This window comes from Sciurus carolinensis, chromosome 8 (assembly GCF_902686445.1).
Source record: "Sciurus carolinensis chromosome 8, mSciCar1.2, whole genome shotgun sequence".
NCBI classification, from domain to species: domain Eukaryota; kingdom Metazoa; phylum Chordata; class Mammalia; order Rodentia; family Sciuridae; genus Sciurus; species Sciurus carolinensis.
The window spans coordinates 67,740,073-67,756,841 of record NC_062220.1 but is presented as its reverse complement, the minus strand read 5'-3'; the positions used below and the strand labels follow the sequence as shown (position 1 = coordinate 67,756,841).

The 16,769-nt window shown below is 36.8% G+C and overlaps 1 protein-coding gene across 1 annotated transcript in view; it reads right to left on the bottom strand.

Annotated features, from left to right (window-relative positions):
- Prkar2b (protein kinase cAMP-dependent type II regulatory subunit beta) overlaps nt 1-16,769 on the bottom strand; it is a 98,904-nt gene that overhangs the window by 66,326 nt on the left and 15,809 nt on the right. The window contains exon 2 of the mRNA XM_047562695.1: nt 9,814-9,849. Within this exon, the coding sequence (XP_047418651.1) occupies nt 9,814-9,849 (36 nt within the window). The remainder of the gene's footprint in view (nt 1-9,813; nt 9,850-16,769) is intronic.

Genomic DNA, 16,769 nt, shown 5'->3' with positions numbered 1-16,769 from the left:
GTTTTAAAATATTTATGAATGTCAGTTCTTCCTTTTCTGGTGAAAGTCAGTAAAGAAAACATTCATAATTCCACGAAACGGGTCTAACAATATAATTTTTTAAGCTCATCAGTCTTTCTGATGAAAAGCCCCTCTTTTCCATCATTCTGAAAACAATATGCCATTAAATTTATATTTGTTTTCTGGCAGTGTGATACTGTCTTTTGTGAAACAGCAAGAAATCAATGTTCTCTAGTTTTAGTAACTCCTGACTGGAAAGTAGGGAAAAAGAGTGGGATTGGAGTGGCTGGAAATAGGAACAACCTGATTCCTACTGGGAAATAAAAGGGAAGACCTGAATACACATTTTGCTTTTCAATTGTAATATTAACTTTTAAAATATCAGAGAATATGATCCAATCATTAGCTAGCATAAAATACATTGTTGAGCCTCAGCAACTCAGGGCCCAGAGACGGTAGCCTTCTCTAAGAATCAGCTCCAAAGCTCCAGCAGGTTCACACTGATTGAAGGGGTGGCTATATCTATGTAGACCAGTTTGTAGCAACAGGCTAAATTTTAAAAGGAAGATCAATTTATTCTCAAAATAACAATCCATGAATCCAGTTTATAAATTAGGGAAGAATGAGACTGTACTTTCATTCTTATCTTAAAAAATCTAATGGTTGTTGCTACATTTAAGAGAAATCCCTGATGCCCCAAAGACACCAATACAATGTTAAGCCAATCCACATTTGGGGTAGGGAAGTTAATGGCAAAATACACACAAAATTATGTACTTTGCCCAATTAAAATTGAGTATGATAAGTCATTGGAGAAAAAAAGAGATGTTAATATTATGGCATTTTATTAAACTAAAATTTGGTTAACCGAACTGAATAACACATAAAAGTTTATTTAGCACTCACTATGTTTCAGGTATTATGCTAAAAGTTTTGTGTGTATTCTTGTCACAAATTACCACAACCACCAGTTTTTACAGAAGATGTTTTAAGTAATTTGTCCAAGTCATATAGCTAATAAACAATGGACCTAAGATCATAAACTCTGTCTCTCACTCAGAGCCCAGTCCACCCCCAATACACCGTAGGCCCTCCTTAAATACTTAATAAATGAAAAAGCAGCCCCCAATCCAACCTCGTCACTCTACCCCACACTGCCTTCTTAAGGTAAGTTAAAGCAAGTATCAGAAGGCTGAAGAGCTGTCTCAGAAAGATGACAAAGATAGTTTTAAGGAAAGTTTAGTTTAACAAGCATTTGTGGTGAATAAATTATAACTTAAACCCCATCAAATCTAGCTATGCCCTCTACTCTGTCACCCTTGATCATCCACAAAATATAGACCCTGCAGACAACTGGGTTTTTGCCAGTTTCATCTCCCCACTCATTAAGCTTTCTGGTTAGACTTGGGTTTCTCAAGAACTCAGAGTACTTACTGCTGTGCGCTAACACAGCCCCTGGGAATGGTACTGCTCAGTAAATACTTGATCAGTTTTACTGCTGACCATGGATTCCTCCTGTCCACCACTACTCTCCTTTTCAACACCTTCTCCCTGTTCTCAAAATCTTTCATAAAACATTTCTGACATTTCTCTACCTTGGCTGAGAAATGGTTCTGCTCCAAGAACATTACTTCCCTTGGAGGCTACCACTCCCTGTACACAGTGGATCTGAAAGACAGTAAAGGCACCTCGGGGCTACCACTGTGGTGTCCAGACCACTACCTCTGAGATTCACGTCATTCAGGTACCCTTCCTATCTGGTTCAGTTTTCTTTCCACTCCAATTTTGCCATCATTACTGAAGACTCCGATGTCCAAGTTGAAAACCCATCTGAGAGACCATCTTCAATTTTTTGTCTTCTGTAATTCCAGTAAAACTTCCTCCAGCCTCCACTACAGCATCCTTATTCTGTGACTACTGTCATGCCTGTCCTTACTCCTTCACACTGCATCTTGGGAATCTCACACCTCACTACACAGGCAACCGACCAAATTTTCCCATCCTACTAGCTCTTGCATTTCCTTATTTCCCTGCCCCCACCCTTTTTTTAAATCTCACAGTGCTCAGGATGGACTATCCAGGGCCTCACACATGCTAGGTGAGCATTTTACCACAGAGCTACTCCCCCTGCCCTCCATTTTTACCTCATCCAGACATACATCTTTCTAATTTCATTAATGATAAACCTCACAGTTTAGTAGAGGGAAAGAGACATGTGAACAAACTATAGTATCAGTAATGTAACAGTAACATAAGTACATGCTCCATATATTAATGGAACCCTGAAAGAAAACGTGCTGAGGATAGGGAATGTGGTTGCAAAGCAAACTGCAGGAAGACCAGGCAAGAGAAGCCTGTGGAGTGTTCCGAACAGGAAGAGGCACATATGCCAGACAGAAGAAACGACAGGAGCATTGCACACCTGGAGTAGAGCTGCCACGTGCCACTACCTACTGTTCCCAGGGGCTCCACTCACACACTGCAGCCTATTCTAACAAAATTTCAGCAAGGTAAAATAAGTGTTTGTTTTTTAAGCAAGCAGTTGTTTTAGGTTAATTTGTAATTTACCTAATAAAAGATTTTCATGAGACTTCTCATGAGCGATCATGTGGATCACACCAAGGTCAAGTCATCTAAGCCATGGCAGGCCATAAAAGCCAGAGATTAAGACTATTGAGAAATTACTATAGCACTTCAATACCTGTGGTAATTTTATATCTTCTAACAATGCTGAGAAAAAACAAAAAGACTGGTCCTTTACCCATAGAGTTTATGAAGTAGTAACTACACTCAGTAATAACTGAAGAATGGTTGGACCAAGTCCAAATGTCCATTCTGTCTACTCATCAACTTAGCAAGGCCCTAAGCTGTTTCACATATCTCTCTGACTCCCCAACTTTCTCCCCCAGCTTCAGAGGCAGCGGAGTAATGAAGACTCACAGGGGTTCAGTGGATTACATATGTCCCAGGCCATCTTCTAAGCTCCTTGGCATTCCCTGGACACCTACTGGTGAGAAAGTTCTGAGGAGGCTGTAGGAGCAGAAAGATGCTCTCCATCCCACCTGCCCCCACCTGAACTGGTGATCCTATTATTTTACTCTTATCATCCTCTGTCCCAGTCCTGGAGGCTCCAGGAGAATTCTGGGTAAAATGCCAGTAAGTTAAAAAGATAGTCCAATTCCTCATTAGCCTTGGAAAAGCTGATCAGCATTTCTGGGCCTAATAAAAATGAACCAGAGACACTTCCATAGATTCCACTGGGCTCCAAGTCCTACAGCATGCTAAAACATGGAAGAACACAATATGCTTGAGAAGTATCAGCCAGGCACAGTGGTGCACACCTGTAATCCGAGCAACTTGGGAGGTAAGAGGATCAAGACCAGCAAAAGCAACTTAGCAAGGCCCTAAGCAACTTAGGGGAGACCCTGTCTCAAAATTTAAAAAAATAAAATAAAAAGGGTTGGGGATATGTCTCAATGGCAAAGTGCCAAAAAGAAAAAAGAAAGAAAGAAATATCAGTAAATTAAGGCTGCAAGGGTTGGAAGACAGACAAGTGGTTGGAGATGAGATGGGAGCAGCACTTGCTCCAGGCACTTGCTTTTATTTGCAACCAACCGCAAGAAGAGTATGTTTCAATATTAGTCTGGGAGGAGAATTAATAGGTGCATGAGATGGCTGGGAGCTCTTAATGGATTTCCACCCCCACTGAGGAGGAAGCCTGGACCAAGGGCCCAGAACTATACTCTGGCATCTCAAAGAACCTCTCCAGGTCCCGCCCTCTAACATCTCTTCTCAACTCCCTTGCCCACACTGGCAGCTTTGGTTTCATCTGTTGCCCCAGTGGACCTGACCCTTGATTTCGGCCTTACCCTGGGTGTCAGCTTCCCATCTAATTCTTCACGTCAGACTCTGCAGTACACAAGCTTCTTCTAACCCACCTCCACATCCAGCCCAGGCTCATGGAGGCCCCTGGCTATCTGTGAGACTTATGTGGACAACAGGCTAAGAGTGACACACTAAACTGGACAGAATACTGTGTTACATGTTTTTCAGATTATCTATTGCTCAATTACTACAATAATCTTCTGAGTTGTGTATCATCTTCACTTTATACCTGAAGAAATTAAGCTCAGAAGAAAGGTCACTAAAGACAAGCACACACGTTTTTAATAAGCAGATATGTTAAGTAGCAGAGCTTGGTCTACCTGAACCCAGAGCCTATGTGGCCTCCCTGGCAAAGCAGACACTGACACTTTGAAGTGATGGTAATTTAAAGGCGGAAACCATTAAGGCTTAATCCCCTGCTGTCGATGGCCCTGGGTTTCTACTCACTACATGCCAGAGGCAAAATGCCTAGCAGCATACCGATAATATTTAATAAAAAATAGCTAGCTATTAGTGATAAAAGCACAAATATTCCCTTCCCTTATTTTCCCAGTGAAATGCAGGTTAAAAGCTTAAAAACCAGCTCAGCTAGCACCTTTTCTGTGAGCCATGCCCTGGGAGAACCATGCTCTTCTCCTTTCACTTTGTGGATATTATGGCATCTACCGCAATCTGAGTCATGGCGGGCCTCCCAGCTGAACTGTGAACTTCTTTCTTTTTTTTAATATTTTTTTTAGATGCTGATATACCTTTATTTTACTTATTTATTTTTATGTGGTGCTGAGAATCAAACCCAGTACCTCCCACACACTAGGCAAGCGCTCTACCACTGAGCCCCAGCTCCAGCCCTGTGAACTTCTTAAGGGCTCCAAACTTTTTCTTGTTGCATCCTTAGCACTATACCTGGCACGAAGAAGTCAGTTCTCAGTAAATGTTTGTAGAATCACTTAGTGATTTAATTAGTGAAAGTAGTATGCTCCCAGCATGCATTGTCAAGTACTGGTGATTACCAAGCCAAAATGTAATACAAAATGAAGCTGATTTCAAAAAAAGATTTAGAAATGTAAATATAATCACACTGGCAAATTGGTCTGATGATATGACAATGACCTTTGGGGACATGATGACAATATGAGGGTTAAAAGCTCTTATCATCAAGAAACTTTAAAGTAGAAACAATGAACACCAAGGCTACAAAATATTTCCAAAACAAAACAAAAGGAAGCATATGTTCCCTGAATCAAGGAAGCATATGGTGCCTGAATCAGATTCAAGACAAATTTGAACTTCTCCTATTTGACTACTTTCTCAGAGACTAATCATTTTCTGTTTGGGGTGATTTTTACTGGGATTGTCACAGTGGGTGTGTGAGATTTAAAGACGTGAATTTCACCTCTGAAATTTTCTGAAGGCTACTTCAGACAAAATTACAACTATGTTAAAAATATACTCTAAAATCCAATGTTCATGGTAAAACTTCAAAGAGTGGATTAATTATTCCTACAAGAAAACTCACAATTCATAATTTGGAGTTCTGTTTTCACTTCTGTTATAAGCAATAATTACTTCAGAGCTAGTAATGCTCAACAGCAGTCCATAAAGACAATACTAAATGTCAATGGAAAGATTTGTGGATGCCAACAGGGCATATTGACTACACAGTGGCTAGGCCCATGCAAGCAATATAGGAAACGGTTTCATTGTTAGGGATAAAAACTCTGAGAAGCAAATTTCAAAAATTTTGGGAAGTCAATCTATGAAAGACAAGAAAAATTGAGTTATGTCAATTAAATTCAATATAAATAAATACATGAATGGACTTCAATAAAAACATGGGAAGAGAACAATTAGGACAATTAGGGAAATCTAACTCTAGACTGCATATTAGCCAACAGTATTGTAGCAAGGTTCAATCCCATGAGTGTTATGTTGCATTATATTGTTCTCTGGAGTTACACATTCAAGTTTTTAGGATTCCAAAAAGGCTCAAAAAAAATTAAAGTGTGCACGTAAAAAAAAGGAGGGGAGAGTGTGTGCACATCTGGCAAAATATTTAACAACTGCAGAACCTAGATGAAGGTGCTTATTGGGCTCGTCTTTAAAGCTTTCTACAAGTCTGAATTTTATCAAAATGAAATCGTGTGACTAAAAATACTTCAGAGAGGCCAGACCTTGTGACGCAAGGCACTGTCTCAAGACTGACCAGGCCTTTCCTTCTTTCTCTTTTTCCTTACAGGGTTCAAAGAGACAAGACCAGAGGGCAACCATTATGTATACTTTTCAAAACCTGGTAATAGACAAACAATAAAAAAGAGATGTCCTTATTAAAGATTAACATCAAATCATGTTATGACTCTCAAAGATTTTTTTTTTTTCTGAAAGGCTAAGACACAAAACTGAGAATTTTATTGCTTTGTTTTAAACCATTTTCAGGAGAAGAGGACTGAGCATTTTTTAGAGACTAAACACTCCATGGGAACTTTATTGAAACCATTTATTTAACTCAGCTCTCACGACAAGCTTGAATAGAGCTGTTAAGATCCCCAACTTGGGGGAGTGGGGAAGGAAAAGAAAGAAAAAAAGAAAACTCAAGGAGGTAAGTAACTTTATGTTTATATTTCTCTATTTTTAAAGAAATGATTACTAAGACTTGAAATGGGTTTAAAAGAGCAAGAGCAGTATTTCTCTTTAACAATGGGATTGTAGGGTGCTCTTCACAAATAAGGTCATGAGATGCAGTGGGAAGATAGGAAGCTGTATGTACCACAGCTATATCTCACAAGGCCTCGGACAGCTGCTCTCCAGTAGCATAGAACTTGCCTGACTAACCTGTGCGGGGGGCCTGCTTCCTGGCACCATTCTTCACTCTCTCCCACTAATCACTTCACCACATGCCTCTCATCCCTGTACAAAGTGGAAAACCGGCTTATGACACCCTGAAACCTCTACACATTCTTAAGATTCTGGAAGTTCTTTTTTTTTTTTTTTTTTTTTTTTTTTTTTTTTTTTTACTTTTTTAGTTGTTGATGGACCTTTATTTTATTTATTTATATGTGGTGCTGAGAATCGAACACAGGCCCTCAACCCATGCCAGGCGAGCACTCTACCACTGAGCCACCACCCCAGCCCCAAGATCCTAAAAGGTCTGTTTAGAAGTATTGAGAGAAACTGATCTTTTTACTTTTAAAAATGATAACTGACAGGTTTATGAGCGGACGCTGAAAACACGTAAGGATAGGAGAGTTTAGGACAAATAGTACTATTAGAACTGCAAAAATGATCCTAAATAATGTGTTTGGTAAGTATCTTCTAACTATAAAATTCCTCTTATCTTCATGAAGTGAACGAAAGGAAAAGGCAAAAATGGGGAAGTGTTTTATTTAAAAGATTCAGGTTTGAAAATTTTAATAGATGCAGTATGACTATCAAAAGCCAAAAACTCAAAGATTTAGGAAACTCAGAAGATGAAAAATGTAACTCATAGTAATTTTTTTCATTCTCTCAGCAGTAACTGAATACTTAGCACCACATACTTATTGTTGTAATATACAGCATATATTACATAATATGTAAGACATGTAATCTAGCATTTATTTTTTGAATTATTATTTTAAAATAGATGAATAAGAAACAAACTTGCATACAGACTTCTGGTTGATTTATTTGATTTTCTTCACCTAAATTTCAGTTCTTACATTAAAGTTTTACAGTTTACTTTGGAAAAGAAAATATTTCTCAAGTAAAACTTTATGAGAAAAAGATATCTGAAGAAATATTCTTAGTTATCACAATTGAGCAATCACTTATTTTTTTATTTTCAGGAAATATTACTTTAAAAGAAGTTGATATATATCTTCTCAACTAAAACTCACTTTTAGCCACTAGATCAATTTTAAAAGAGGGCTATAGAATATCCTCCTTAGGATGTCTTAACACGGTTCCTATATTCTTCTTTGCCAAAAAAATTTTAGACAAACTTTCATAAGAAGAAAAAGAAGAACGTCAAAATAAATTTTAGACATGCAGATAATTAAGTAGGTCCCATTGTTTTTTTTAAACCACTGTTCTTTTTTTATCTAAGGTACTAAATATAATTTTATCTCCTTTAACCAAAGATTTATAATGTATTTTAAGTGCTTAGCATGGGTATTCTCCATAAATTTGTTCTCTTTTCCTTCCAATAATGTCAAGAATCATTTTCATTTTGGTTCCCAGCATTTTGCATTATTGGATAACAATTTTATCCCATTAAGACTTATTTTTAAGCATAACAAGACTCCTGAATTTGATATCACCTTATTTATATCAAATTGTTTCCTGATGTTTTTAATTAAAATTTCAAAATATCTGTCATTCTAGGAATAAATGCAACGCTTGATTTTAATTTTTATTTCTTTTCTAGTATTCCATCATCTCCACATTCTCAGCTAAGTTTTGTTGAGATATACTGAACACATATGTGGGGGAAGAGGATGAAAAATAATGGAATAATGGTGTTTTGAAACTAACCTATACACCAGTGCCCTGATCTATCAATTAATGATAAATATATTATACAAATACTAATGGAATTTACCCAGAAATAAAAGTCACATGTCATACAATTTGAGGCAGAAAGGGAGATTATTTATTTTAAGACTCCTAATTAAGTTTCTATTGAAAGAATTCCACATTATGAAGACAAGTATGAAGACAAGGTGATACTGATTCTTTTTATTCTTCCTCTTTGTTTCCATCACTGTTCATAAAGGTCAAATTTTGTATCTCTGCTTTAGATAAATTTGATGCCTTACTGACATAAACATAACCTCATTCCACAAAAGACGTTAAAATATATACTTTGTTTTCATCATGTAAAATAAATACACTATGAGATTACAAAAGCCTCAGAATAGTAACGTAGAGACCACACCAATATAGCAAAATTTCCTGATTCCTGTCATTATAGACCTGATCGCTATATAGCAAGAATAAACTGTAGCAGAAACTGCTAACAAATTAAAAGTGAAATTCAACCTTAAAGCATCTTTATTATAGCACAGGTGGAAATAAGGTAATTTTATGAAACGAATTACTCATTTGTAATATCTAACCTCCAAAGGTGATCTGTTTGAAATGTTTACCTTTGTTTAAAAAAAAAAATTCTACTTATATGTACAAGGGAGAGTGATTTTCTCAAAGCGAATATAGTAACACTTCACTGTCCTCTATCTTCAGAGAAGATGAGATTCCACAGTAAATTTTCAAATATAGTTTATCCATTCCAATGACCAAACTCACTTTACTCAAACTATTTTGGACAGAAATTGTTCTTAATTACATCCCATACTTCCCTAGCAGTTCAGGTAGAACACTATAATGAACCTAATTTGAGTACTTGTTATAAGGCTCTCCCATGACTATACATGAGGTTACTGTGGTATATTTAAGGCAGCAATAGCCTCAGGGACATTAACAAATATAAAGCAATATGCTCCTATCCTAAATGACTCCATAATGATAAGTTCTTAAATCTGCATTTTAAGAGTCTTCCTGCCCCTAATTAAAAACTCTCACTCATCACTGTTGCTAGGTCTCCTTCACCCATCTCCTGAAATCACTGCTTCTAAACTGTAGCTAGTAAATCAGATAACTATGCAAGTAGTAATTTTACCAAAATAAAGAAGTAACACACTGGGATGAGAGGCTCCATTCAAAAGGAACATCAGCTGAGGCCACAGCATAACTTAAATTTAGTTACTCAGCATTTTCAATTATTTCCTACTTCATGGTTTTATCAGATGGTTTTGTTTTCTGGGAAAATGACAAAGAAGTTATTAATCTACAGCAATTATTCTCTTTGTACCTTTGCACCTTCCTGCCAAGTACTACTATCATTTTGTAAATGTCCCCATAAGTAAGCAAAAGCCATAGTAGAGTCAGACTTACCTGAGGCACGCCTTGTGAATCGGTTTATTACTGGAGCTAAAAGAAAAATGCAGAATAATATGATTAGATTTAAAAATCTAATTTTCCCAGACCCCTACAAAGGCTCCAATTAGTAACTAATCTTATAATGTAAACAGAGAAAATATGATTAAATAAAAGAAATACAAAAGACATGAAAACTGAATGTTTAAATTTATTAACAAAGAAATGCAATTTAAATCAATATTTCACCTTTAAATTAGTTTCCCCAAAACACTGTAAAGAGTTCACTGGTTAGAAGAGCTAAAACTACTTAACTGGGACAGTGTAAATCTATATATCACCTATAGAAAATCCGACAATTATATCAAGTACCATAAAAGGTTTGTGTCCGTGAATAGAGTAATTCTACTTTTAGAGATTTATTCTAAAAAAGCTACAAGAGAAGAAAAAAACAAAATATGAATATTTTTAGCACTATCATTTTTACAATGAAAAAAATTAGGAAACAAAGCTAAAAGTGTTCATGTATACTCAGATCATTTTTAGGTGAAGGATAGTATATCCTTGAACTGTTCCAATTTAATATCTGAAGTTTTGATATTTTTGTGCAACCCAAATGTCCATGACATGCAAATGTGTACACCGAAAACTGTGACTCCAGGCTGCTGCGTGCATCACTCAGCTGGTAAGCCTACCATCTGCCCACATGCCTGACTCAACTCAGCTCTGTACTGCTTCTCAGGTCTGCTGACACAGTTATCTCAAGAAGTGGAGGGCTCTTTTTTTCTTTTCTTGAGACAAGTAAGTAAATTTATGGTTCATATTATATAAGACAGGCCATCATGTATTATCCTGTAAATTTTGTTTGTAGAATGCCATGGATCTACTATAATACTTCAGTACTTTCAAAAGAGCAATTATGAAAGTTGTTTACACTATGCAATCACTTAGGTCAAGGAAAAAAGATGTAATTATTATCAGTACTGTGGTCACATTGCATGATGAACACGTAGGAGTAAGTACCAGGAAGAAAACTGCGTCAGATATTTACATTCATCCTTGCAACCATGCATTTAAACACCGACACCTTCATATTACTGATGAGTAAGTTTTACAGTAAGGCTTAGAGAAACTGATTCATTTGCTTTAGATCAAATAACCACCCTGCAGCAGAGCTGGAGAATTTGAACCTAGCCTAGGAGTATCTAATACCAAAACAGAAAGAACTGATTCCTGAAATCACATCATGAGAAATGAATACTTTCTTTCATACTGATCTTCACTGTCATTAAAGATTAATTTCATTAAAAAATGCACAAATCCAATTACTAAAATAGCATACAGTTGGTAGCAAACTATATCCTCCAGACTGATTGAGATAAAATTTTTATTTATATACCAAAATAATTTAGCCATGTATTTGCACAGCCAAAAATTACTTATTCAAAAGAAGTTCACCAGGTAAACTGCAAGTATTATAAAACACAAAGTCCTTCAGTGTGCTTGGATACTTAAAAAAAAATTTTTTTTTTTTTTTTTTAGTCGTAGACAGTCACAGTGACTTTATTTATTTATTTTTTTATGTGGTGCTGAGGATCGAACCCAGTGCCTCACCCGTGCTAGGTGAGTGCACGACCACTGGGCCATACTTTTAATCTCCCTTTTTCATAACTCCTCTGGAACCCAGTTCAAAGAAAGTCTCCCCAGCAGAACACAAGGACGGTGACTGGAGACAATGTACAAAAGCATTCAAGCACAGGAATGTTCTCGATTGTCACACCAATTCAGAGGACACCCATAGCATTTCGCAGGCAAACTCCAGAAGAGTCCTATACTAGAAAGAACTGTCCTACATTCCCAACTTTTGTCTCATATGACCTTCAAACATCCCACAGGGCATTCCTAAAGGCAAAGAAAAAGTCCATTTGTAACCATCTGAGCCTAGATTCTAACACTGCTTTATCTATATACTTCATTATGCTGTTCTAATAGATATCAAATTACTGAATTTACACACAAAACTATGTAAATCAAAGGAATTATATTTTCTTTCTTGTACTTTGATTGGAATTATACTACTAGATGTTCACTATTTCAGAAAACTCTGCCCCGGCTGCGTCATTTGTGTTGTTTGGATCACCAGTACACTATGTTTGATCAGACTCTGGAGTGAGTCTAGGTACAGTGGGAGAATCTAATTAAGTCTTCCTGTTCATATACTGAAATACATACCTACTGAAATACATTTTACTTACTATAATTTTTTTTTATTTCTCCTTGATATTTTCCCTAGACACTACAACCAATTTCTCAGTTGTAGGCAGGTCACATGACTCTGTTTTCCACTTCCCAGCAGTGAATGGGCCTGGAATGGGACAGTTTTAAGAAGACTGGTGCAACCGGCAAGTGGCATGCAGTAGTCAAGACAAACACAGGGTGAACAACAATTATGAAAATTCCAACCCATGTCCCTCCTTATCTTCTTGGAGAGCTAAAACACAAGTGTTTCCTGCATAAACTTCTGGCAAACTAATTCACACCTACACAATTTTTATAGCTTTTTGGTCTAGCTAGTAAAATAGAAAAGGAGGTTGATTCAGGGTAGAGGCCTTGCTGGAAATAAAGATGTGTGCGTATGGCCAGGCAACATCTTGTTTTCTGCCTCAGGAACCTAAGAAAGAGAAGGGGAGCAAGGAGGAAGGTGAGTCACATCACTGGTGGAAGTGGTGAGGCTGGGGCAGGACAGCAGGCAGGAGCCATCTGCTCCATGGCTGGCCCCATAGCTTCCCATGAAACTGGATAATGCTTGTAACTTATATTCTCAGCTCATGAAATACGTATACCAACACTTGATTTTCTTCTTTCAGAGAGTTTTTTTTTTTAAGAAAAATAAAAGAAAACATATCTTTGAAAGTGCCTGTCAACTACAAATGCCTATTCAAATGTAAAGGACTGATGCTTATTTACTCTGAACTAATATTACCATTTTTAAAGCACACAAAGTAAACAGCAATACAAATTCTCAAAAAAGAAAGTTTACAAATAAAGATGCTTTAAAATGTGACAAGTCAAATTAAGTTTTCTCCACAATGCTGGTCTTGCCTTTAGGTTTTCTCACTCATGGATATTCTGTGAATACACACATGTGTATATGTCATGCAAATATAAACATACATTCACAGAAAACACACACACACACACACACACATACACACACACACTAGGGAGAGAGAAAGGAGAAAGAGATTAGAGACCAGGACACTGAGAGAGAAAAAAATAGGAAACACACTGTCCAGAGAAACAAATATGATTAAGGATATACTGAACTCCTACATTTTCAAAAACTATAACCTCAGATCTTAGGGAATCCCCGAGGACAAATATAGAAATATTTATATAGGTTTGACTTTCTCCCAAATGTCATTTCTGTGGAATACTGAGAGTCCTGTGTGCTATTAGGAGAGGAGTATTTTCACAGTATGAGCAGAGATCCATTCAGTTGCCAAAGTGTATTCCACTAGATTGGTTTTACTTACTGAGCTCCTGAGAGACCAGAAGTGTAACTGATTCAAGTCCTCCATAATCCTGGAGTATTCTTAGAAGAAAAATGCTCCTTTACTTTGGGTAAACTGAAGGAGCCTCTCTATACCTACCAGTGAAAACAGTCTCCCACACCTGTTTGCCTCTGAGCTCCCTACAGTGCCAACAGGAACTGCTTATCCTTCACCTTTTCACGAAGGTACTGAGTGAATAACCACAGAATGAATCAGTAAGCTCCTAAAAGTACACAGAGCAAGTCTCGTTGTCTCCACTAATTTTCTGGCATGGATGACAGACAGCACTGGAACTGTAACAGGTTGTTACTGAAGGGCTTAAACAAGCCTGGTCCTATTTACAAAAGTATCACCTCCAAGGGCTTATTACCCCCACAAGTGGCCACCTAAATTTAAAATAAATTAGGTGAAAGAAATTTCAGAAGACTAAAAAACTTAAGCTAGTTCATAAAAATAAAAGCAGTCAATTGAAAGCATGAAGCAGTAAGTCTGGTCTTTAAAAAGGAAGCCAAGGTGACAGCAGGACATATCATTTAAGTAATTTGCATCTCTGAGCACAATGGGGAGAGAAATCACAAGTTGAAGGAATAAGAGCTCTGAGTGGGTGATCTGTGGTCATGAATATACACATAAAATTAAAAACAAAAAAACCCATTAAAAGAATACACCCCCTCTCTACTGGAATCACCTTAGCTAAATGGGCCTTTTACAGAAAAGTGTTCATATACCCTGAAGTGAAATACATACGACAACCTTAGATTCAGTCGAATAATTAGCCTCCCTATACTCCTGTTAGCTCCCTTTTCCAGCAATAAATACTTTCTGAATCTGTTAGCTGCCTAAATAAAAGACTGTAGAAACTGTAAATTGAAACCATGTAAGCTAATTATTTTTGACAGGGTAAATAAATGCTAATCTCAGAATAAATTAATTTTTCCTACACCTATGCTTCAAAAATTGAAATGAAGCTCACCCCTGAACCAAGGAAAAATTAACTTTTTAAAAAGATCAACAGTAAATAAGCAAATAACAAAAAAAAATTAAACTGTTTTGCTAATTAACCTAACAGACACAATTTGCACACATTTTTATACATGTTCAATTAAGATTGAAATCACCACTTATTTTCTACAGTTTGGTTAAAGGATGGTGAGCCTTGACTACTTTCAGAAATAACTGGAGATACTCATTACTGTCCTGAAAGACCTTGAGCTGTATTCCAGATACATGGTACCTACGAATCTGAGCTGTGGTCTAATTCTGGAGGACAGAATTAGTTGGAGAGTATACTCCAAAGCTTCCAGGTGTTGGTGCTAAGGAGACACTGGTGATAAAACATGTAGCTCAAAGCACTTCGTTGGATATCATGGCAACTGTGTGAGAGGAGGCTTGGGGAGGGAACAATTTTCTACTGCCTTTTTGATTACACAACTTGAAGAACTGGGATCCAGTGTCCAACCCACCTATTCAGATGGATCAGGGCTTGAGATGGGCCACAGTGACATGAAGTCTTTCTTTGGCTTTTACAAAGTGCCGATTTTAATGATTCACTAAAAAGATACACATTTTTATTCAATGTATAAACTAAACTCCCCAAAAGGTAACTGATATTTTTAAATATTATGGTAATAACATACAACAATTAAAGTAGAAACAACACATTTACTTTTGTTTGTGAATGAATGTGATTCTTCACTTTTAATTCATGAGAATTTTACTCAAGATGCTCTCTCTTAGAAACAGAAAGAAAAATACAGTTTCAGTTTAAAAACAAGTTCCCACAGTGGTTAACCACACACAGAGTGAAGCAATAACAATGCCAAGAGAAGGTTCCCAAATATTTTTTGGACTTTTAATACAGAGACAGGAGAAGGGCATTGTCAAAACTACACAAACTCAGTATCTGCTTCTCCAAATGATAAAGTATCCCTTCCAAAGTTATATGGTCAGATACAACAATGAAAGACAGATTTATATAGAGGCCAAAGTTCTGTTTCCAAGAGTAAATAAACCAGACTAGACAATGGGGAAAGCAAAAAGCTGCAAAGAATTCAAACTGCCACACATCATAAAGTCACAACAAAACTTTTCAGAAAAGAGTAAATTCAGAATAATATGAACGCTTTAAAATGAAGATCAACTGAGAAAACAATGAGGGGATGTGATAAAAGTTACTTTACTCATAAGAGTCATAGAAAATAGAAAAGTAGTCATAGAAAATAGTACAAAACCTTCTCTGTATCTTCCCAGGATGAAAATACTCTGCCATTCTGGTCTCAGCTCAACTGTCCCCTCCTCAGGAAGCCCTTTCTTGAACAGCCTGTGTAACAAGTAGCTCCTCCAGTTCCTCTCAATCATACCATCCTGTTTCCTTCTCTCCAGGGTGATCAGTTACTTAAAAATACCTAGTGTTTTACACTTATCCTCTATTTCCTCTCCTGCTAGACAACAAGCTCAAGAAGGTGGGGTTTCCTTGTGTTTCACTATTATACCCCAGTGCTTAGAACACTGCATGCTATAACATATATACGTATGCATATATATTATGCATAATATATACACTAATTTAAACACATGAGCAGTGCTAATGAAAAACTAATAGGGATACTCTCTGACACCTAAAGATTATATGGACAAATGTGATATTCACACAAGTATGAAGTTCGTGAAACTCATAAATTAAAATACAGTATTGGATGAAAATACACAACTGATTTTAAAATAGTAGATATTGACTAGCCTTTGGCTCCCCCCCCCAAGTGGCAAAAAGCAATCATTTTGTATTACTGTTCTCAATTTCTCATGTTTTTCCTGCTCTAGAAGTATATGTATATACCCTTTGCAGTAACTCTTACTACCACTGGTGGAGTACATTTCTCTCCCCACTGTTACCATGTTAGGCATGTGACTAAAGGCAGGAAGCACACAGTGGTTTTAAATGTGCTTGTATAATTCTGGCCTGGCTGCTTGTGCTTCAAATACCACCAGGAAATGAAAGGCTCCAGTTATCACTTATCCCAGAAGGCTGAATGAGGGGCAGAGCAGAACTCATGTCTACAGTCAGAGCTACCTCCAGGTGGAATCATCCACATCACAACCAACCACAGACTCACGAGAAAGTATGTGCAGTTTTAACCAAATAAATTTTGAGTTTGTTTCACAATAAAAAATAGTCTAATACCAAAAAAAAAGCAATCTCATATATGCTCAATAATCATGGAACTATAACCTGGACGTTAGTCTCCAAATAGCAATGATGATGATGGTGGAGGTGGTGGTGGTGATGATAATGAAAGATTTCACAAGATAGACTAGAAAGCGATAGCATTTCTCAAAGTGTGGGAAAGAGGACTTCAACAGTATTCATGTTTCCAATTTTTCTTTGAATGAAATTCACACATGAAATACAAAATTCAGTGA